At 41.3% G+C, this 23,391-nt stretch overlaps 1 protein-coding gene across 1 annotated transcript; it reads right to left on the reverse strand.

Moving 5' to 3' along the window:
- Positions 1 to 6,761: 6,761 nt before the first annotated feature.
- Positions 6,762 to 22,392, reverse strand: KLHL42 (kelch like family member 42). The gene is made up of 3 exons (XM_075051696.1): positions 21,448 to 22,392; positions 13,928 to 14,121; positions 6,762 to 10,030 (listed from the first exon to the last, which is right to left on the reverse strand). Exons 1-3 carry the CDS (start codon positions 22,377 to 22,379, stop codon positions 9,579 to 9,581), a joined length of 1,578 nt encoding a protein of 525 aa, XP_074907797.1. The 5' UTR covers positions 22,380 to 22,392; the 3' UTR covers positions 6,762 to 9,578.
- Between the last annotated feature and the right edge of the window lie 999 nt (positions 22,393 to 23,391).

Consider the following 23,391-nt stretch of genomic DNA (forward strand, 5'->3'; position numbering starts at 1 on the left):
TGCGTCATGCTATTCTTGTTTACTGATCACTGTTCAATAGCTCTTAATGGACAGTACAAATACAATGTATTTTGCCATCTCTTATCTAGAATACATTGCACAAAAACTGTGGAGATTTGAACTGGAAGACCTGCACTTCCACACTGGAAGTGATGCAAGTGCCTCACTATTTCTGTCCAGATAACATGGCTTGAGGGAAACTCAGTTTAATTTGTTCCATTGAGCAAATTGTGCTTTCAAAGTTGCAAAGCATTCAAAAGAGAAAGATACAGAACGCTGCTTAGTAAAATTTACAGAAACGGCTCAGAGCAATTGACTATAACTTCTAGATGCCTAAATAGAAACACTTTCAGAAAGCACTTAAGCGCTGAACTTACGAAACATCAGAGTCCATTCTGAAGTGCCTGAAATTTAATGCCGCAATGCTTAAGGCATCATAGACCATGCTGAAAAACCTTTGCCCCTTTTTTCCTAAGTCTATGTCTGTGTCTACGGAGTTGCCATTGCTGTACATACCTGCGAACGCTGCAATTACCAGTGCACTCTGTACCCCAATTCACATTTTCATTGCACCAGAACATTTTCTTTACCTTTGCCTTCATTAACTTTTAAAGCACAAGTGCATTCTAATTTTGATAAAAAAGACAGCTAGACTTTAGTATTACTATGCATGGTCCATGCTTGCTACAGAGGGTGGAACTCAAATCCCAAACTTGCTGCCTCTGAAGAAAATCTGTTAAGACCTCCCACAGAAATCAGGAAAGAATTAATGGGCTGCTGAGTTCCTAATATGTCCCACCCTACGGCACCTGAAGGAAGTAGGTGTTATACTGGCAGGGAAGAGCTTGACAGGTTGAGTATCCAGCTATTAATGGTGACTAACTGAGAGGCCTGAAGCCAAGGGAGACTGTTCCCAATTAAAGCTTCCCTTTGGTGAAGAAGGCCTGGCAGAAAATGAGTGATTTTTCTGGCTGACGGTGACTTAGGGGTTCCTGATCCCAGGTGGGATGAAGTATTTGCCTTTTTTTTTTTTTTTTTTAACTTCTATTGACCATTGGAGGGGTAAGAAGTCCGCTGAGTGCTGGGCCCAGAAGGGGTGAAAGAGTTTATGTTCTTCTATGTTTATTTTGGACTTCAGGGGCCACATAGAGAGTGGAACTTTTTATGCAACGCAGCTGGCAGAAGAAGATCTCTCTGATTTGAAGGTGTTGGAGGGTAGATGGATCACCCAAAAATCCAGAAGGAAACAATGTCAGAGTTACTATTGCATTATGCTGCTTGGAAAGGGGATGTTCTAGGGGCATTATGGCCACGTTGGTCAACAACAATCACTCCTCAGAATCACAGACAGCCTTTACAAATAGTCTTGAACAGCTGGTTCAACCCACTCTGACCAACTGCCTAATGAAACTACAGTGCCAGTAAAGCCCATGCCCAGTTCCCCACAGGTGGGTACAATTATACCAGGTTGATGGACAGAGAGACGCTCTTGTTTCATAAGCTGTTTTGCAAATACGCAGAGAACACAGCATTAACAAGATTCATTTGAACTCTCTAGTAGCTGAAACAGATTTAGAGAAAAAACCAAGGAAATTAATACATAGGAAATGCAAGCTTGAACACGCCAATTTGGGGGTGTTATAAGTAGACAGCTTGGGGTAAATATTTTATTTTCTGAAAAAACATAGTTTGATTATACCAAATAAAGCCTGACAAAAAAATTTTGGCTTAAGCAAATAACAAAAACTAGTTACACATACAAACTGAAGAGGGAAGGGACTATGTTTACCGGGAAATTTGCCAAGGCATAAGAGATTTGAGTTCAAGTCCATCCTCTTCCTCAAAGATTTCAACTCACTACTTGGGACACACCCTTATCTTTCCTATAAAGATGTAGCCCTGAGGTGGTTTGCTGTCAAACAGTTCCTGGAGCTGTTTCACCTTGCATGGAATATTAGCCAAAGTTCCAATCCTTGTGGAAATAAATCTTTTGTATTTGTATATATTGACAATGTAAAACAGGAATGATGCCTGTCTGTTCCACATGACCATACTCTGCATTTTATTGGGTTTGGCATTATTATGGCATGTGAGAGAAGGATCCAAATGCCTACATACAAGTTTTGGTTGTGGTTTGTTGTTTTTTTTTAGGGGACATTGTGGAAACAAACAAACAAAAAACTCATAGCACCATGATCTAAAGTAAAACATTTCAACCTCCCATACCACATTTCTTGGTACAAGAAAATGTAGACTAGGACACACGACAGTGCTTTGCTATTCAAAGTCATGACATATCAGCAACGCTTTCTCAGTGCCTCCCCAACAGCATAATTGGAGAGATGTTCACCTTCTCCCCAGATATTCTTAGGAAAACATCACTCTCCTGACTACTTCAGAGCCAGTATATTTTGAAGACTTGTGTTAACAGAGATGGACAACTTCACATTGAAAGTCAGTGCAAAAAACACAGATGGGGCATATCAGAGATCACACTGTAACAAGATTCTCCAAGTCTTCAGTCTATGCCTCTTCTTTCACCAGCCAATTGTACAGTTAACATCTTTCAGACTCTTTCAGAATTATCTAATTCACTGAAACATGTGCCTAATTCAAAGCTGGTTCTTTTTATTAACATCAAAAGGCTTTGGATCGGGCCCTGTTAAAGAAAAGTCTTTCTACAAGCCTATTGTGCATTTACTATTAGGTACACAATAGAGCTTCTGTGATCCCTCTCCCTGCCTCACCTATCATTATACATACGTTAGCAGATAACATGTCATTAAAGAGGCATAAATGTCAGTCAGAGAGTCATCCAGAAAAGCTGAAGGAAGGTTTCTAGGTCTGCCAAGTAGTAGTTCTGATAAGGGATCACCTGCCCAAGCAGTGCATTCCTACCTCGCCACTAACATTTTCTTCCAAATACACAGATGCCTTGCCACAAATTATTGTGGTTGAAAGGGTCTGAGTTGCAGGGGGAGAGGTGGGAAGAAGGAAAAAGGAGCTGTTGTTTTAAAACCATTTAAAACTTCTTCTGCCTGCTTCTGCATTTGAAAATTGCTTATGCCTGGAGGTTAGAGAATGGCTGTTCCTAAGCATCTGTTTTCTGACTTTATCTCCACCCCTACCACCCAAAATCATGTTTTTACGGGCTTCAGAGCAGTTGTCATCAATCGATAATTTACAACTGCAAAATACACATTCTCAAATGACACAGCTCTGGTCTTCACAGTAAATCAAGGCCCTACCTGTAAAAGGGCAAAATTTCCCTTACAACCAACTAAAAAGGCAATACAATGTGATCCAAGGAATGTATAATATCCCTAGTAGAAAATGAAAATTGTAATAAAAATAGTCAAATATGAAAACAGAGCCCTTCTAACACCATCTCCCAAACCACTGTTCCATTACAAGTTTTTTAACCTCTGTGAATAGTGTAAATCTTGAAATTAGTCTAAGTTCCAAAAGAGATTAAGTAATGCCACACTTTTTACATTTCAGACCTTGCATAGCTGAAGTTGTGTCCTTGAAGAGCTACAGATAAGATTTCCCTACCCTTACACTGCATAAATCCCTTATATTGTGAATACTTACTAAGTACAAGAAAGTACGCAAAATTCTACAGAATCATTTTTCAAAGCATGACCAATAAAAGCAAACCAGAAAGTTTATAGGCTAAGTCATTTTGAAGATGTAATAAATTAAAATTAGGAAGATTCTTGGAATGAGGATTTTAGGTTTTTCTAATTATAGAAGGTGAATGGAGAAAAATGATATCTTTCCTTGGAAAACATCTGAGGAAAAAACAGCACACAGAAGACATGGATGGATCTGTGTATCCTTGCATAAGTCAATGGGGTATCACAAAGGGGAGGAATGGGAAGATCAAAGCCTACATAGCAGTTAATTTTACTTTTGAAGTGTAATATTCCCAGAAATTCCCTACAGTAGGGGTTCTTTATCACTTGACTTGCACTTGTTTACAGGAATCTTGAACAAGAAGGGTTGGGTATAACTCCAAAAGAGACAGGCAGCTTCCAGCATAGAGGAGGTTGACATTTGTATCAGACAACTGATTTCTGCAGTGATTTGTGGACCAACAGTGTCTCATAAGTCAAAGCTGAGTTACTGTACAGTAGAAGCAGTGCGTTAAAGGTTTGTCCTGGGAAAGGAATTTAGGACTTGCAGTACAACATAAGCTATTATACAATCAGCTTAGCCTCATCCAAATGTGCTACCAGTTTGGGGTGCTCATGGAGGATAATATCACTATCAGGGCAAATGTGGGGCAGCATTATAGCAGCCTGTTGGCAGAAGAATGACAGAGCTGTGGCTGGGTAAAATCTTCATAGGCAAAAGACGGTGAGTCAGAGTAAACTACTTTAATTTCTGAAAATTATTTAGAAAGGGTGTCTTATCACAAGGCACACCCTTAAAAACATCTGGAAAATATCAGAGAGTGGAAAATCAAGAACAGATCAAATAATCATAAATTTCAGCTCCAAAAATGGAGTGAGGGAAGGAGGATTCAGAAAGTTTGCATTGACTGCTGAATCTTAAATAGTGGTATAAGTACCAACAAACAGGAGGTAACTTTGCTCAGGTGCTGAACATCTTTCTCTCCTACTGAAGCATATATGAGTTGAAGATGCGCAGCGCATCACGTAACTGGATACTGTAACACTGGACACCATCTAATCTGCCTTCCACTACAAAAATACAGTAATTGCAGTGATTCCTTTTCTTTTGTAAGAGACAGTTTGTATTTCAAAAACAAAACATGTTTCACCCTTCTAAATACAATACAGAAACTGCAACTTACTTTAGAAAATACTGATATTCATAGGACGTAACAACATATGTTTACTGGTAATGTCAATGTTTTTAGAAAAAAATCCACATACCACATATAACTGGGATAGCAATTTTAAAGCTGTGAATGCACGACCCCTACCAGTTCACAAAATCCAGACTCCTTTTCCAAATTCCACTCTCCTTTTGGAGAAGAAAAGACAGAGATTACACTAAAATAGGCTCTAAGTTGATTAGACAGAAGACATACTCCGAGAATGGCAGTGTTAATATTGTAGAGAAAGACGTTTAAACTTTCTCTATCTTCCAGCATTTGTTCTGGTTCCTAAGACTTACTGTGGGGATGGGGAGCCACCCTTTGGTCATTATTGTAAATGCAAAATCAATATAACCTACCACAGATGCTGACGGTTTCTGCCCTCTGAGGGATCTTGGTAACCATCGATAAATTTATTGGTCATACTGACAGATACTCCAAGGATCGTCTCTGGTTTAACACCATTTACAGTATGTATCTTACCTTACAGGGACAATAGGGATAAGTAATCTTTGCTTGTGTAGGGCTTTGAGCATTTTACGTGCTAAATGTTGTCATTACACTCTGTGCCTTCTGTTCTCTATCACATTACTGACGCAGATCAACTTCCACAAACTGAGTGTCTGTAGCATCATTTCTCACTAAAATGAGGATTAAATGAAACAAAGCATTTGTAGCTTCGTAGACTTCTCTTCCAAGAGTCCAAAACTGAATAAATGAAAATTCAACCTGAATTACAAATTACTTCACTTTTTCATCGTGGTGATTGACAGTCACAGATCAGTGTGAGAAGCAGACTAACAAATAGAAAAGACCAACAAACTGCTACATATAATTTCAGCAGAACAGGCTGGACATTGATGTAGAAAGGCAAATCCTCAAAGAATGGAAACCACAGATATTAAGCCCAAGAAAGGTCAACCGACAGGGCAGAAAGGGAAACCTATAGAAACCGGCCAGGGAGATTAAAGTTAAGCCCCACACAACTCTTATTTCACATTGCAAACCACAAACCATTCCCGGAAAGGAAGAAACTCTTATGCTCTTTCTTAGCATTGATATGAGCAACCTTCAAACACTTCTCTGTTTTATGAGAAGGGACTAAGTTCCCAGAGTTTTCCATTTACTCCTCCCTCAGGACTTTGGAGGCTGTTTTTCTTTCTTTTGATTTGGGATCATCCTCTACCATAGTCAGCTTTTGCTGGTCAGTATCAAGTGGAATCGGTCCACAAGACAGAGAAGATGAATAGTGGGTATGTAAGCACTGGATAAACCAGACACAGCAGGAAAGCAGCAGTTTTGAATTTGGATACAGACTTAAGAACACCAAGACTAAGAAACTTAGATGAACTACAGGCTATTAGGTGACCAAAAAAAAAAATAATAAAAGAAAGAATATAACAGACTGGAAACAGCCATCAGTTCAAAATAAAGGTAATTAGCAGAGACCACAATGAGATTACTAGCTGCCTTCTATCCTGCCACTTGTCATGAAGCAGTCTGAATAACCAAGTAAAGTTACAACGAGAATATATGTGCTTCTTCATATGCTCAACATGCCTTACAAATACTACACTACTACACCAGACAAACCATTTGTGTTCCCACAAGACGAACATTCCTACTCACGTGTTACATTTGTGGATGAAGATGCAAGAAGGTGGAGTGATCTCTCCAAGTCCACGTGGTAAGTTAGAAGCGCACTCAGGATAACACAGGAATTTCCAGTTGATCAGACTGCAAGGCCCCTTGGTCTACACTTGTGTCATTGTCATTCAAAAGATGCTTATTTGACCTTAATGACCTATTTTCCTCCCACCACCAAAGAAAAGAGAGCACACTGAATCACTGAACAACAGTTCCATTGGCTAAACAGCAGCTTTTTAATTATTCTCTGTTAGCGACTCTCAACCAGTTTTCCTTGCCGCAAAGGGCAGAAGCTGCCCAACAGTGCCTTATATGAAATATTAAAGTGATAGAAAAAAAATGAAAAGGGCATGAGACAGTCATTATAGTGTTTGGGTTTCTTCCTGAGGTATGGGGGCCACCCATATTTCATACTTTTCTGTAATGAATTTTGTTTAAAAAAATATATATTTATGTCAGCCTGTAGTAATACAGTCCATTTAGATTATTACAGTCTGGTGCTACCACTAAATTCAACACCAGTTTTGATTTGTGATCGTGGTACTGTTAGAGGTCAGTATATGAGGAATTTGCACCATGGATTAACAAAAGTGTCTGACTGTATTTACAGTCTGAGCCATCTTTCTCTCCTACATTTGAGCAGGTTCTCCAGATTTTCAAGGTGGTCACTTGATCTCTGGAAGCTGAAACCAACATGTAGATAAATCCAGGGTGGAAAGGCCTCTTGTGAAAAAGAGTAATCACACCTAAAAGATGATGTCATAGCTTTTGGAATTATGACTGCACTAAGAAATGAGTGGGTTTGAAAGGACTTGATTAGATATACCACACTGCAAATCTGGGAGTGATGGGTTTTCACAGTTAATTTGCTAGGCAAGAGAATACTGCTACTCAGATGGGACTCCCTCCACCAGTAATGATCTGAGTTGACTTATGGATGACTGTAGGTTACTGAATCTGGAGCTGAAAAGAAATGAAGGAAAGCAAGTAACATAATGTGACTGAGATAATTTATCACCAGGCAATAACAGACTGCTTACATTTATTCTAAAACACTTTTGAAAGAAGAATCTTATGAAAATCACCTTATTTCTTCAACGCAGAAGAGCCATTGTTTGGTCTGATACTGCTGTCAAAACACAGCAGCTGCTCAACGCGTGGTGTTTTCAAAGGAATAAACACACATAGACATGGACTTAACTAATTAAATTCATGCATACAGCTGAATGGTAGACACTAGTTTGGGCTGAAGCATAACATACTCTTCCAGGCTGCAAAAATTCCACCCAAAAGGTAAATCTTGGACATCCAAAATACCTCGCTTCATGTCCACCTGTATCCTAAAAGTGTTCAAACCCAAATGCCCTCATTCTGGACAGGTTTCCTGGGATTTTCTGTTTGGGTTGCTACGCATGATCGGAAGCACCAAATTATGCACCTAAGCACTGAATGCATGAGTGGTAATTGGCAAGGCACTTCAAGTCTGAGAGCTCTTTTAGTCAGCACTGACTTCATTCAAACCATGGAAAAGCAGGGAGTTAAAAGGACCTTGAGGGAATCATTGCTGCCTCCTCCTCCTCTCTACAACAGGTACCTATCTTCAAAAGAAGATTCAGATTCCTGAGTTCCAATGAAGAAAAAAAGAAATCATCTCCACATATTAGGAACCTGTTTAGGTGAATTAAATCTCTTGTCTTCTCATGTGGAGAAACAGCTGGTGCAGAACCAGCATCCCTGCAATGTATTCAGCACATGTCTAATCTGATTATCTCTCCCCTAAAGGCAGACACAGTGAAACCTGCCCATGGTGACCAAGACCTTCTCTGTTTCTTGTCGCAAGGACACACATTCCATACCCAGGCAGGTGCCTTGAGAAGACACTTATGAACTTGTCCTCTACAAAAAGAAAAGGGGCCAATCATGACTATAATTCTCTCAGGCAATAGGCAGGAACTAGGGAGAAGATCCTTGGAATACAAAGAAGTATTCATGGTGACCATCTTACAGTGCTCTTGGTAGAGCCTAACAACTGTGGGTGGCAAATTTGAGGTAATCTCCATCAAGATCCTGGTAACACAAGAAAGAGCCAGCATCCATGCGCAGCTGCTTTGGGTGGTGTTGGCAGGAAGTCATTTACACAAATCGACCGTTCCATTCCAAATGATGGATGTGCTGGATGACTGTTATCAAGCAGGATGTGCCTGGTGCAGAATCACCATTGCATGTGCTCATGCACATTTTCCTAATATGCAGATTGTTGCCAACTATAATTTAATCTTTAACACTCAGTACTACAGAATACAAAAAGGTAACTAAAACTTATCTTTCTGAAGATAAGCAAACTTCTCAATTTGAATTTAGAGCCTTTTTACCTCTATCTTAACGGTAGCAATAAATGCTGCCAACTTCCACTAAAGGAGCATCTAGTATCCAATCAGCAACCGTAAGCCTCTAGGCAATTCCTCCCAGTCCCTGGCAAAGCATTTCATTACAAATAATTCAGGGGAAGTTCTTATTTCTTGATGGTACCCCAATTACCAGCACCTTTGAGAATCTCACTTTTTACTGTAGAAGATATAAAGATGTGATAGTATAAACAATTTTAAACATTGTGCATTTGACAGGACGTAGTTTGAGTAAAAACTGTATTTTAAAAGAAATAATTCCCTTTGTAATTTTTATCATACTTATTATTTACTTTATTGAATTATTTCTCCTTTTACCATGTATACGTCTTGCTCATCTTCTACACTGTCTATTAAGATGGAGAATAAAACTACACTGATCAGTTTTGCCTTTGGAATTCCTTTATCAGTTACCAACACAATAATTTTATGTTTCAATTGCAAACAATACCTGGTGAAATTTTAATCCAAAACAATAAAATTTTTAAACTGAAATCTTAAAAATGTTTCTGGAAGCATTTATCTTAATATTGGATTTTGCAACTTTTTTAAAGAACAGAATCAGTATTTTATGTCTATGTTATGCAAACACATTACATTCTGAAAACGGAATTATTAGAGGGAGCAATATTTCTTCTAAGAATGATTAATGAGCTGAAAAGAAAAACCTGATGCTGTTACACTTGTGGCACATCAGGCAAATACATAGAACAGATCAGCATGTTTTGTCCAAAGGCTGGAAAGCGTCTTAGTGACTCCCAACTGTCCGTAAATATATTATACTTAAGAAAAACACGGTGCTCCAAGCTTGTAGATAGAGTAATATCCCTACTCAATATATAGACTCCATCATTGTGGAGAGTGCAAGTCAAGTTAAGACCCGATTTTGATGTGTTCTCTTTGAGGTAGAGCCATTCTTTGGTAGCAATGTTGTAAGACTGCACAGTTAACACATCCTCACTTTGGCTGGATTTTTGGTTTGGTCCAAGTTCATGAATACAACCCCCTACCAGATATATAGTTTCTTCAACAGATAGCATCTGTTGTTTGCGAACATGGACATCACAAAGTTCAAAGTTGGTCCAGGAATCAGAAGTGGGACAGTACTGCAAAATGTTCATATTCCTATCTGAAACAGAGGAGAGATATTTACAAATAAATAAATATATTAGAAGGTACTCATGGAGGAGGATTCTTCCTCCCGACAAACTGTATCAACCATTATTACAGATTGCTAATGTATTACAGTGCAAAAGCATAGCAGACCAGGGAAGAAATACTGATTATTGAGAACTGCAACTCTTTGCCCTTGACAATAAAGTTTGAACGTTCTGTTCCTTTGCAGAGGGAAAAATTAAGCTACTTCTGGCACATTACATGATGTAAATGGTGTGGGGATGCAGATTTTAGCAGAATAATCCCTACCTTTTAACTTCTGCTTTTAATTTTGTCTCTGATTGATATGTAAGAATTTTTTATGAAAAGGGAAATGAAGCAATATTCTGCTCTCCACTGATCACAGATGAATCAAATTATCATGAAGACAGTACGCTTCATTAATGGCTGTCAGGTGATGATTTATCATCCAAGCTTAACTTCGATACTTTGCATTTTATTCTATAAATCAATGGAATAAAATTCATAAAGCTAGTTACATTTTGGCAAGTGGCATGGATGACCTAAGGGCACATGTTCAGTACTTTATAAAGAGAGAAACTCTCATTGTCAAGATCATTTAAGAACCAGGAACTCGGTGTTCCAGCATCAGACAAAGGCACGGAAAAAAGCTAAAGCCGTATCTATACTTCGGTTACAACTCAGTGGAGGCATGTGTTTGCAGTACTGTTATTCTACGAAATTGTTACAATACCACCCTGATTTATGGTGCAGTGAAGACCCTGGCTGTGTCCAAGGCTTCACTAAATTAACACAGAATGCACAAAACTCATTAGCTAGTAAATTCAGTTTCAGTCTCTGGAGACCTGAGCTTAAATCTGAACTCAAGTGACAAGTGGCAACAAGTTGCAGACTCCAGCCTGGTCGTTTAATAAAATCTGCTCCGTATTACAAGTCTATCTTGCATGACGATCTCCAGATAAGCTCCCAAGTGGAGCAGCACACGGTGACATACTGATAAATTATTTAAGGCACAGGTATAAATAGCCATAAATATAACGGGATTGTCATGAATGAAGTGCATTAGCAGCATGATTAAGGAGGTGCTGCTATAGCATCTGCCTGCACTCTGATGATTTTCAGTCACTGTTTATTACTTTACATTGCCTTCTTGAACACCTTGATCCACTTTAAATAAAGGAAAAAAAGAGGGAAAATATCATGGCAATACTCTATGAAATTGCTGATCAAAGCTCTACATAGAGATGATCTTTGTCTACAAGCAAGGTATCATTCTCTGACTCACTGTGGGAGGGAAAAATCCCAATTAAGTTTCTATGTCTATTTATAGCAGTAATCTTCCCAGGTGAAAAGTGCTATGGTTTGAGAGGGGGCATATGAAATGGAAGTCTATCATGATATGGCCCTCATTCGCTCAGTCCAGAGCCTGGGTCTTTTATATCCACTGAAACAAACAAAAGAAAATACAAAACATGAACATTATAGTGCCTGACATGGAGTTTCTATTAGGATCTAAGTTCACAAGTGAGAGTTGAGAACTGGAAGGAGGGTCTTTATTCAAGAAGTGTCACTATAATTTACAGTGGAAAATTCCAGATCCTACCACCTTTTGGAAAGTGCAGTCTCAGTAGAAAGCTCTACGCAGATCAAAAAAATAGCCCACAAAATCTACCAAAACTGAGGTATATGCAGAAAAACTAAAACTAAAATAGAACAGAATAAAATAAAGTAAAATAAAGTAAAATAAAGTAAAAATTTACATATTAATTGCTGCATGTGTTTTATGTAGTGAATGTAGTGAAATAGCAAATGAACCTCAGTGTCTCTCAGATATTTAGGCCTTGACACTCTCCGACATCCGCATAACTTGGAAGGTGAATCACCAGTGTAATTGCAGCAATTCTGGTTTCTAAGTCGGGTAGCTGTCCTAAGCCAAGGGGTCACAGAAAACCTGATTCTAGACCCTTGTTCAGGAAAGGATCTTTAATTACAGTAAGCACAGGCATTTGCTGACCTGAACAGTCTCGGATTTAAACATAAGCCTAAATGTGCTACTTATCCACTACTCACAACTTTCTACTGTTTGACTATCCTGTTTCCATTAAAAACAGCTTTTAGGAAAAGATCTAGGAACAGACAGAGGCCTGAAGGTCAGTGGCAATCCGCCGAGGTGAAGAAGAAGCAAGAGGTAACACACTGACTATCCTCCTTCAGCTGAAACCAGAGGTAATAAGTACTGAATAAGGAGCTCGACACAGGGCAGCAATCCTGACCACACACGCTTTGTTAATGAATTTTAAGGGAATAGGATCTGCATCAGCAACCTGCAGCTCTTCCTATCCATGACACCAGGAGCAGGCAGCCTGAAGAAAGAACAGCACAAGCGCCAGAAAAGGAACTTACAAAGTGCAGGGGATGTCAGAGAAAAGCTGGTACTCCTGTAATTTTGTAGCGCTATTAACCAAACCAGAAGTTTTTCTTCTTACCTCTTCTTTCTTTTTTGCTAGATAAAAATGACAAAACCTAACTCCGGTCTCTAGAGACAAGTCTTCCCATCAGTCGGTTTCAGTCCCTTCTCTTTGTTTTCTGCTCTCTTGCCTCAAATGACATTTCCCCTCGGGTCTGACTTTTCAGCACGGCAAGTGTCGCGTGCCAGACATCCTTCAGTCCCAGTGCCGGACATCAGGGAGCACAGTGCACCCCAACAGGTCCTTTAGTGGGGATGACCAGAGGACTGGGACTACGGAGCACCCCACAGTGTGGCCCTCCATACGGACACAGGCATGCCGATATCTTGTCTTCTGCGGTGAAGCCACCAGGTTCTGGGTGGTCAGAATGGACTGGACAAAATGCTTTTGAAGGTTATCGTTACCACAAGGACCATGAGGGGTGGAAGTGTGTCTTTTATAAACCTTCTAATGATTCAGAGCTAAAATCTGCTCAGATTCTAGAAGAGACAGCTTGTTCTAATGTCAGTTTAGCTTTGCTTGCAGTACTCTCTAAAAGCTGATCCCTCTTCTAATTTTATTCTCTGTTTAAAACTACTGTGGTCAAATGAAGTGGGCAAAGGCCTTAGAGATAGGAATTTAAATTTAGGAAATCCTGGTAAATACTGAACATCTGCCATGAAAAAAAATTGACTTTTAAAACTCTGAGAAAATGATATTCCTCCCAGAGAATGGCACTATGTGCTTAAGGAACAAATGGGAGCTCTATGTAAGTGGCTTGCTTTTCCATGGGATAAAGTAATTGTCAGGAGAGAATGCAACTTCAAATCCTTCCCTCTATACAGTATCATCAAAAAACAGGGTATAGAAAGGAAGTAAAAATGTTGGTTCCTGCTTAAGCTTTTGATTAATTATCCAATTAAGTTATTTCAGCACTGAAAATCATACCTATAGCTTGAACTTGCCTGTGAAACACTGAAATGCTATAGTGAAAGGACCATGACATCTATTAATACATGAGAAGTACTAATGCAGGCAGATACTTTCTTCATATTTCTCATTCTGACAGTCTAAAACAGGTATTTAAAAAGTAAACAAAGTGTATCTGTTGAGACCTCTCTTTCTACTGTGTGATAAAAATCTAAAAAAAGGAGGGCTAAGCTGGGTGCTGAAATACCCATCAGTCTGTCCCCTCTGAATAATAGAGCCTCAGGTCCGTGCAGGCCCTGAAAAAAAAAAAATATCCGATTCCTCTATGACAGAGCTAATTTTTTTGTTTCATTTGTCAATTATTTTCTACCAGTGATTTATTTCCACATGTTTTAATGAGTATTATGCAGCTTCCTACATCAGTTCAAAAGATTTCCTGAAAAAAGAGACAAAATTATCTGGGCCTTAGAAGCAATCAGGTTAAAAGAAAAAAGTAAAAGCAAGGTTTCTACCTCGTGTAGTGTATCCTCCAATAACGTAGATCTTGCCCTTGCATTCGCAAGCTGAGAATTCTGCAAGAGGGTTTGGCATGGATGCCACAAAATTCCACCAGTCGTTTTCTGGGTTATAGCACTCCACGTTGGAAAGGGATTGACCACCAACGGCATAAAGCTTTCCATTTACAGCCAAAAGCTTAAAATTGGACCTGAAAGAAAAGATTGCAGCATTGAAATGGGTTGCATAGATGTACAGAAAAATATAGGAAAGTTAGTTCTTCCTATCCAGGCTCCAACAAACTCATCATCACTTACAACTTGTACCATCACTTCATGTATTACAGCATCTGAACTCTTCTGTGCAAGGCCAAAATTCCGTAATTATACTGTAATTACTTAGGACAGTAACCAGTGACATTCTGGATGTTAATGATGTTGATGCTGAGACTGATGAATATTTTATTTTGGATTTCAATCTGTCACAGTTTGAGCTTTAAGTGTTTAGTTAACTAATGTGTTCAGTAGACATCTTATTCTTACTAGGCTTTTAGTAAGGTACCTTTAGTAGAGAAAAACGTATTTTATATATACAGAGTCAAGGATATTATTTTAGTTAAAATTGCAGAAATTTCAAACAAGACTTGATGAATGCCTAAGAATCTATACTTGTCTTAGTCTGTAATATAGGAACTCTTCAATGACCCTAATAAATAGAAATTTAAAGCGGTACACATTGAATCATGTTCTGCAAAAGAAGGAAGAGAGAATCTCCTGTACCTTATTCAACATTAAACTACTAAATACATCCTCCATCCCATTGAAGCAAGATATATCTGTAAATTAATGCTCCACCCATAGCTGAACAAAATCCATCACACTCCACAGGCAATGCCCTGTTTTATTATTTTTTATTCTATTCCATTATGCTGCTTGCTGTATTTCACGCATGGCAAAGGGCAACTTTATAATTAATGAAGTGCAAGAAACGTTCTATCTTACACTTTTAAGATAATACAGGCAGAAACATATGGTCTATGGATTTTAAAGGTACAAGTCTGTAGGAAGAAATTGGAGGACTTGAAGATAGAGGGCTTGCATGCTCAGCTATTCCTTCCAGCTATGGAAGCTGGTCTAATAAAAGATGAGCTCTTCCTCTCCTCAGAAACAGTCTCATTGCCTAGAAAGGTTGTTCCTTCTCTACTACTAAGCCAAATTGAGATTTTACCATGCAATATCCCAATTAACTAGATGTGTGAACGTCACTGGAGCGCACCAGCTCAGCACAAAGCCAAACGGGGAACTGCGTTATGTCTGTAAAACTGAACTGATGCTTTAGACTTGCGTTGGCCTGCAGAGCAGTAAAGTGAATTTCACTCTGCATGAATCCAAGATTCAAAACTTACCGCTAAGTAGTTTTGCAGGGTTTTGTCTGGACAAAATGAACCCTGCTTAGCAGCAGACTGCCCTGCAATTTCTTTTTATTAAATATATTTGGAAAAAGAATTTGTTTCCAGATGGAATCATTTTGTTCTTGTCATCCTGATATAGCTCTGGAAACTAAAATGCTCCTTTGAAGGAATTAATTGCTTTTTATTCATTTTTTTGCTGACATTTACGATTAGGTCACTCTGTTCATCTCCTCTCTACAGCAATTATGTTTTCCATCTTAGAGAATCCAGAATAACATGGCCATCAATAGTGGGTATGAAATGAGGATAATTACTTGCAAAACATTATGATTTTCAAAGCAATGTACCTGTTCTAAAGGCTATGGTGGAAAAAAAAAAATCCACAAATTAACAGAGAGAAAACCCCAAAACGTAAATGCATCTTCCAAGCAATCCTTTAAAATTTGAAGTATGTTAGAAAGTCTGTAACTCTGTGCCCATGATGGAAGTAGCACAGGATTTTTGGCTTATAAAATGAGTTCACACACACATAGATAGCGTTTCCCTATTCTAAGGTCTTCTAGCCACTTTTTAAACATGCTAAAAGTTCTGCCAGAGAGCACATGAATTAACTAAACAACTGTATAGTGTCTGAACATTAAAGGATTCAGGTTTCCTAATTCACACGTGCTTCTCTAGTTACCCTGTAATTGTAGCCTCTTACTATTTTATCTAAATGGAGGTAATTTATCCAGTTTTTGCTTGATGGCCTTCATATCATTGAACTGTTTCTTGCAGCACAGGGAAAACTATCCGGTGAAAGATGTACAGCACATCTTTCAACTTCAGTTATTCTAGATGGTGGCCATGTATGTTTGTGTCAGTCATTTACCCACTTCCAACACTTGTTAAAATGGATGACATTCTGTGGAAGTATCTCAGATTCATGGAACACATTAACTATAAGATTCATTTTACTCAAAAGCAGCTGTATCCATCAGCATACTTTATATGAAAGTTTGGACAACGGCTCAATATGTTATGAAAAACTTCTCCCATTCACCTTTCCATGCCAATAACAGCAGGTGTTTTTATGGAGAGTGAACATTAGGAAATATTTAGTGTATTTTTACACTCTTTTAATGTGTTGGAGCAGCTGGAAACAAGGAAAGCAAACACTGAGCAACCAGCCAGCTCTCCACAACTAACAACTGTTCCATGGACTACAGCTTGGAAACAACAGAGCTGAACAGTCCATCAGATTCAACTGCAACAAAAGTCCACTCACACCCGTGAGTTACCTAAACTTGGGGGATCAAAAGTACTTTCCAAATGCCAGGCCTAGTGCATACCCTTCTTGTTGGGACAGGACCGGGTATGAGCTGTCTTCTGATGTCCCTTGTTTCCTCTGAAAGGAACCCCAGGAACACAAGCAAGAGCGAGCTGTGGAGTTTTACCACAGTTCAAAATACAATTTTCATTCAATAAAGACAAGTGCAAAGCACTACATGCACAAAGGAAGAAAAATATAATGCACAAATGCAAAGGATCTAGGGGTCAGAGTGCATAGCTTTCTGAATACAAGACAACTTTCAACAACTTGCAAAAAACCCTACATCGTTCTGGATTGCACCAACAGCCATACATATATCTGTAGGAGACCACTAACTATGAAGGAGGCTATGAAGAGGACAGCAAGCATTCTTCTTGTTCACTGACAGATATCATTCATTCAGTACACAACAAGAAAAAGTTAGCGTAGATCTTAGAGAGGACTTCCTGATCAGAGGGGTGGCTAAACGCAGGAACGAGTTACCTGGGAGGAAGGAGGTTGGAATCTACATTGCTGGAGGGTTTTAAGATCAAGTTAGACGTTTTAAGATCAAGTTTTAAGATCAAGTATTCGCAAGGTAAGCTTGGTCCTGGTGTAGAACAGGAGGCCTGGACTAACTAACCTGTGGTTCCTTCCTGCCAAATGATCAACTTTAACCTTAAAATTTCTCACAAATCAGATTACTTTTTTATTCTAGAGTTAAAGCATTTACAACAGAGATGAAGAATCATGAAAGCACAGTTACGAAGGCAATTCCAAAGCATTTTACATTTTTTGCATGAACCACATTTTTATATTCCTTATACGAGTCTGCAGAGCATACTGCATCCAACATTCAGCTTTGGAAGGGTGAGATACATTTGTGATAAATATGACATGAATATTTCTAACTTAAACATTTTTGAAAAGTCTATTTTCCCTCAACACAGAGGAATTTTGAGTGAAAAAAAATATTTAAAAATGTGGAGAGAAGGTCTCATAAACTACTACCATTCCCCAGGAGCATCCTCTCCTATATTCCTGTAAGAGTCCTCAGAGTGGCAGCAATTCAAGCACAGATTGCTCACAAAACCCATGTTCCACGTGCATGTGTATAATCCCAGCCAGGGGCTTACAAGGGTCTTCCAAGCCTGGAAGATTTACCTGCCATGAGTAGGAGGTTCTGAAGGAAAATAAAAGTGGAATATACAGCTGTAACTGGCACATGCAGTAGAAATCCTGTGAGTATATTACTTTTAAATAGCAAATTTCAACTGACAGCATCAATTTAAAGAAAAGTATGGCAAAGTATTCAAGGGCATTACTTGAACAGTTCCCAATGCACTTTGTTACCTTCTTGTCCCCAAAGACCTCAAGTGGTCTTGGGCAACCTTTACATGAAGTTTCTGCCACGAAAAAGTCCAGGTCATTCTCTGAAGACACCATTCCAAGTACAGCAATATATCTAGAATGAAAAGATCTAGAAACTGTGATCTATTTTGGACTATTTGTGACCAGCACTAGACTTAAGCCTCAGATGATGAGAAACTCCAGGCTCAGTCACAGGCTTCCTATATGAGCCCGAGCAAATTATTTTACCTCCCTTGTGTATGCATAAATAGGGAATAACACTTTATCAAGCTTATGTGGGCAACACAAGAATAATATACAGGAGTTACCTATTGTGAATAAATTTGAAACTACAGTAATAAGACCTCTACGTCTAGAAAGAAAGCTCACAGCTATAACCTAAACCAGAATGACTGCTAAGTATTCAATATACATCTGATGGCTTTTGTCTTCTACTTAGAAGTAAGTTAAGACTATTTCATCTATGCATGTGTAGAGAATCCCAGCATCCTGGGATTCTATATTACAATGATGGAAATAATTAAAGATAAAAATATAATAGAATTTACAAGGTTTGTTAGAGGGCAAAGAAATTCTTGTATTAACAGCAAATCAGCACAATTATTTCCGTAACTTCTCAGCCTTCCCTTGAGGCCAACATATGCATCCATTCATATGGGCCAAATCCAGATACTCTGTTGTCTGAAGTCAAACCAACTTCAACGGGAGCTAGAACCCTCCCTCAAAGTATGTAAAAAATTCACCCATGGGATGTAATTATATCAGCTGACATAAATTAATTTGGCAGACAGTCACATGACTGTAATTCCTGAGCAGCACGCTGGGCAACTGCCCTGCTTATTTTAGTAGAGCATAACAAACTAAAAATACAATGCTGAGCAAACTGCAGATCTAACTGCAGCACATCTGTGCGGCAGACAGGCATCAGTGCTGTTCGTGTTGAATGCAAAATCCTGATCCTGAAAATCTCCCTGCCCTTGGTTCCTACGGCACAGGCCACCCCTTCCTGTGTTCTCGCCACAAAATGTCAAGCAGGTATCAGAGAGCTGAAATGTTATGTCAGATAGAAAAAGTAATAATTAATAACTTCAGAGTTGAGAGTCCATGAAGATGTTAGTCAAAAACATGTTTTGTGAAGGGGTCAGCAGAGTTTCCATGAAGAAAACTTCCCCTGATTATCATTCAGAGAGCAACATACTCACTTGCTGCTACCTTGCAGTCTAGGGGAAGATGTTAATTCTGGGTTCTTTTTGGCCTGCAATAACTACCATGAAATGTAAGAATAGAGACTATTCCAAAAATATCCATTCGCATGATGCTTTTCTGCAATAAATGGCCAATGTAAAACTCTATGCTAAGGAATACCTTGCTGTCACCTGTGATGGGCCTCAAGATTAAGTTGGTATGGCAGTGCAGATGAAAATAGCAATATAAGCATAAAATATCCATGTGTTTATTTCAGATACAATGATTATATATCCTAGAAAAAAGGGAAAGGGGGGTAGGGGACTGGGGAAGGCTGATCTAGAGTTTGAACAGCCAGGTCATAAGGTGAAAAAAAGGCCTTAAAAAAACATTTTTTAAAAAGCCCTTATTCGCCATGCTGCAGAATCATCACACACAGTAACATCTCACTTGCCATACACATCCACAAACCTAGGCCAAAACCTCGTAACTTGATCAACATGGGACTTCTATGTTTAAGTTAATTTCCATAGGAGATGCTGTGTGGGCTGACCCTATCATCTTTTTCCACCAAGGTCAACGTGCTCTCAGTTGTGCTCACGTAGTCAAGACTGCGAAGAGAGGCTGGCTAAAACATCTCAGTTCTCACAGGTGCTCGGTGAAGACTGCTTATAGCCTCGGTCTCTAAGAAATATATCTGTAGGAAAAGGTGTTTGCAGTGTTTAAAAGCTAAACACTCATTTTACAGATGAAATTTAGCACATCACCGTTCCAAGAAGTCAAAAATACTGAAAAAAATTGTTCCTGATCAATTCCGATGACTGATTATGGACGTAATAATTTCAGTGAAATTCTCACAACAATACAAGAAGTGGAAAAAAAAGTGAAATGGGGAAGAACTAATTGTAGGTCAAAACCCTGTTTTGAGGGGCTTTAGGGGGCAAGAGCTAAATAGAGACTGGAATAGAGACTGCAGTTTTACTACCCAGATACAAAGCATTTATGCCAATGGTTTGGGTCTCTGCAAGCTCTTTGAGTTTACCAGATGGATAAGAGAATTTCCATTCTACAGTGAATTTTGGTCTTCCTACTTGTTCTTCTTCAGACAGAGAAGGTAAAAATTTAAAGCTTTTTCTAAAATGGAAACAATGAGGAAGTTCATGTTGGATAACAGAAACATTTTGTTTCAGTGAAGTGAAAGGCTTTGTTTTGATAACTCTGCAGCATGATTAAGGTAGAGCAGCCACAACCTTAGCCAGGGAGATGGCCTCTCTTCTTCGGTCCCCCTCAAGGCTAGCTCTCAATTATTCTTTCAAATGTAAATTATGCAAGTGTTTCTGAATACTAACTTAAACATCAATGTCAAACAAACAATTCAAAAGGATAAAGGAAAAAAGCAAAATGGTCAAGATGATGAATGATTCCCAGACCCAATATTCTCAAAGTGAGAAATTTCTCACAATCTTCCTGACATTTTTCTGCTGAATATTTCACTGAAATGCAGGCATACAAAACATTCGGATTTTTATGAAAGGACAAACCAATGAAAAACTGCTCCAACCAAATCACTAATTTTTTTCAGCCATCTCCAGCTCTGATAGAGCGTACATCCCCACTAAGAGCAGAAAAACTTGTTGCTTACAGTACTGGAGTTAAAGCGCACCACAAAGAAAGTAGGTGAAAAATTTTATCTTTTTTTTTTTTTTTTTTTAAATCTCTGTTATTTCAAAGAGAATTTCTGCTACCAGCGAGACAGCTGTTTGGAGAGGCCGGTTCCTTGCATACCACGATTTAAAGGAAAAGCGGGATCCCGCCGCCACTTCACACCGAGGTGAGAGACCACACGTGGCGGAGGGCCATAGCACGGTCCTCCTCTGCCGACGCCGAGCTTGCGTCCTCCCACAGCTGAGCCCTTAACCACCGGCGTTTACGCAACAAAGTCCGGTCCCCCTCACCCTTCCCTTCCCACGGCAGCTCCCTGCGCCACGCAGAGGGCGCCCCGCACCGGAGAGAGAGGCAGCAGCGTCGCGCCGCGGCGGGACGACTCTCGCCGGTAAAGAGCAGGTTTGCCAGGCCCGTCCGGCGGCGTGCTGCCAAGCCATCGCCAAGCACTGCCATCCTTCCCGGCGCACGATGCGAGAGACGCGGGCGACTGACGGCACGGAGGCGGGTCTGAATCACTCCTCGTAACGCCGAGTCCGGTCACCGCCATGGGACTCGACGGGGTCTATGTGGACAACACAGACGGACACGCGTGTATTGTGGGGAGTGAGGGTTACCTCTTCTGGTTCATCGAAGCCAGCTGACTCCATTCGTTTAGGCAAGGGTTGTAACAGTGGGCGGCCGAAATCTCCTGGCTGGTGATCCTGTAGCCCCCGACGATGAAGAGGTAGTTGTCCAGCATCGCCGACCCGTAGCCTCGGACGTTCACCAGGTCGGGGGGCAGGTTGTTGGCCAGGGGCAGCCACCTCTGCGCTTCCTCGTCGTACCTCAGCATCGACCAGGGGGCTTCCCCCTGAGGGTGACGGGTCGGCGGCAGGCCCAGGGAGGAGGAGGAGGAGGAGGAGGAGGCGCCCACGAAGTCCCCGATGGCGACGAGGGCGGCCGTGCCCCTCATCCGCCTCTCCTTCAGGTGCTGCCGCAGAGCGTGGGGCAGGAGGAGATGCGGCCGGGCGTCGGGCCTCCGCAGCACCTGATGGTACCGGGCGGCCATGAAGTCCAGGCAGGCGTCGTGCAGGTCCTGCAGACCGTAGACCTGGGCCAGGCGGTGCAGCTCGAAGCAGTTGCCCAGCCTCACCCGGGAGAGCAGCAGGCGGAGCAAGGGGGTGACCTGCAGGTAGGAAGCGGCCTCCACCAGCTCCTCCAGCAAGGGGGGCTGCTCCTCATCGTCGCCCTCCTCCTCCTCCTCCTCCTCCAGCCTGGCCAGGCGGGAGGTGTTGATGAAGTCCAGCACCAGCTCCAGCCCCGGAGCGCTCAGCCCCCCGCGCAGCAGCTGCTCCTCCCGGCCCTGCTCTGCCTCCCGCATGCCCGAGCGGTAAAGGGCTCGGAAATAGTCGCTCTGCTCGATCAGCTTCCTCTTACACACCGCGTACCGCTTGTCCCCCAGCCGGATCTGCACCACCTCCTCCTTCCCCGCGGCCCCTTCTTCCTCTTCCCCCTCCTCCTCCTCCTCCTCTTCCTCCCGCCGCCGCCGCTGCTCCGCCAGGGACATGGCTCACCCCCTCCCCTGGCCGCGCTTCAGCCCGGCCGCGGGCTCCTCCTCCTCCTCCTCCTCCTCCTCCTCTTCCTCGTCCTCCGCCCCGGAGGCCGCTGCCGGGCCGGGAGGGAGGGAGGGAGGGAGGAAGGCGCTGCCGGGGCTCTGTCGCTGCAAGGAGAGAAGAAGGGGAAAAGAAAGAAATAAATAACCCCCCCCCCCCAAACCAAACCCACAGAGAGGAAAGAACAAAAAAAAAAGCCCTAAAAAGGCAATGTTGAGCGCTCAGGCGACGGCCGGGCCTCCCCCCCTGCAGGGAGGGGGGGGATATCGGCGCGAGGGGCGGGGGGACATCTTTAAGCTCATTTTTAAGCTCCTGTGCCTGTGAGGGAGGCGATCCGAAGGGCGAGTGTCCCGCTCCGGGCTGCAGCGATGCGATCCCCCCCCCCGCGGTCCCCAGCTCGGAGCTGGGCCGGGATGGCTCTAAGCTCTTGCCGTAACTGTTCTCCTCATGGAGAGGGGGAATGTTCTCGAACGGCACACGCAGGGAAAAAATCCAACACAAATATGGTGCGCGTACGTGTATGGGTGCGTGGCCGGAGAGGAGGGGGGAGCGCTGCGCTGGGCCCGGTGCTGCGGCGTCCTGACAGGCTGGCGTTCGCCAACAAAACCAACAAAAAAGGATCACGGTGTACGTCTAGTGCCGCAGTGGGGTTGAGGAACGGCAAGTATGGTTCTGCTGCGACCTTCCTTTTGGTGTCTCAGCCCCTCGTTTGGCATATAAAGACACTACATAACCTGTTCTGCTCCTCTTTTCTATTTCAGCAAAGTTCCTGGAATAGGACGTCTATGTTATTCATAAGAGCGATCTACGTACCAGGGCCCTGAGTTCGTGCAACATAAACAAGGAAGGAGCAAATTAACAACTGGGCGTGGATAAAGTGACTGTTCTGCTGCTTGCCTCCTTATATTCTTGAAATGTAATGACACTCTCTTTAAAAAAAACAAACACCTGCTGAAACAGACGAGG

Source organism: Buteo buteo, chromosome 19 (assembly GCF_964188355.1).
Source record: "Buteo buteo chromosome 19, bButBut1.hap1.1, whole genome shotgun sequence".
NCBI lineage: Eukaryota > Metazoa > Chordata > Aves > Accipitriformes > Accipitridae > Buteo > Buteo buteo.

What these genes read in the sequence shown, in the direction of transcription:
- KLHL42 (XM_075051696.1), bottom strand. Translation starts at nt 22,379, where the DNA reads ATGTCCCTGGCGGAGCAGCGGCGGCGGCGGGAGGAAGAGGAGGAGGAG. An exon ending in GCTTCGATGAACCAGAAGAG is followed by an intron (nt 14,122 to 21,447) that starts GTAACCCTCACT and finishes CTTTTCTTTCAG; the next exon opens with GTCCAATTTTAAGCTTTTGG. An exon ending in TGGAGGATACACTACACGAG is followed by an intron (nt 10,031 to 13,927) that starts GTAGAAACCTTG and finishes CCTCTGTTTCAG; the next exon opens with ATAGGAATATGAACATTTTG.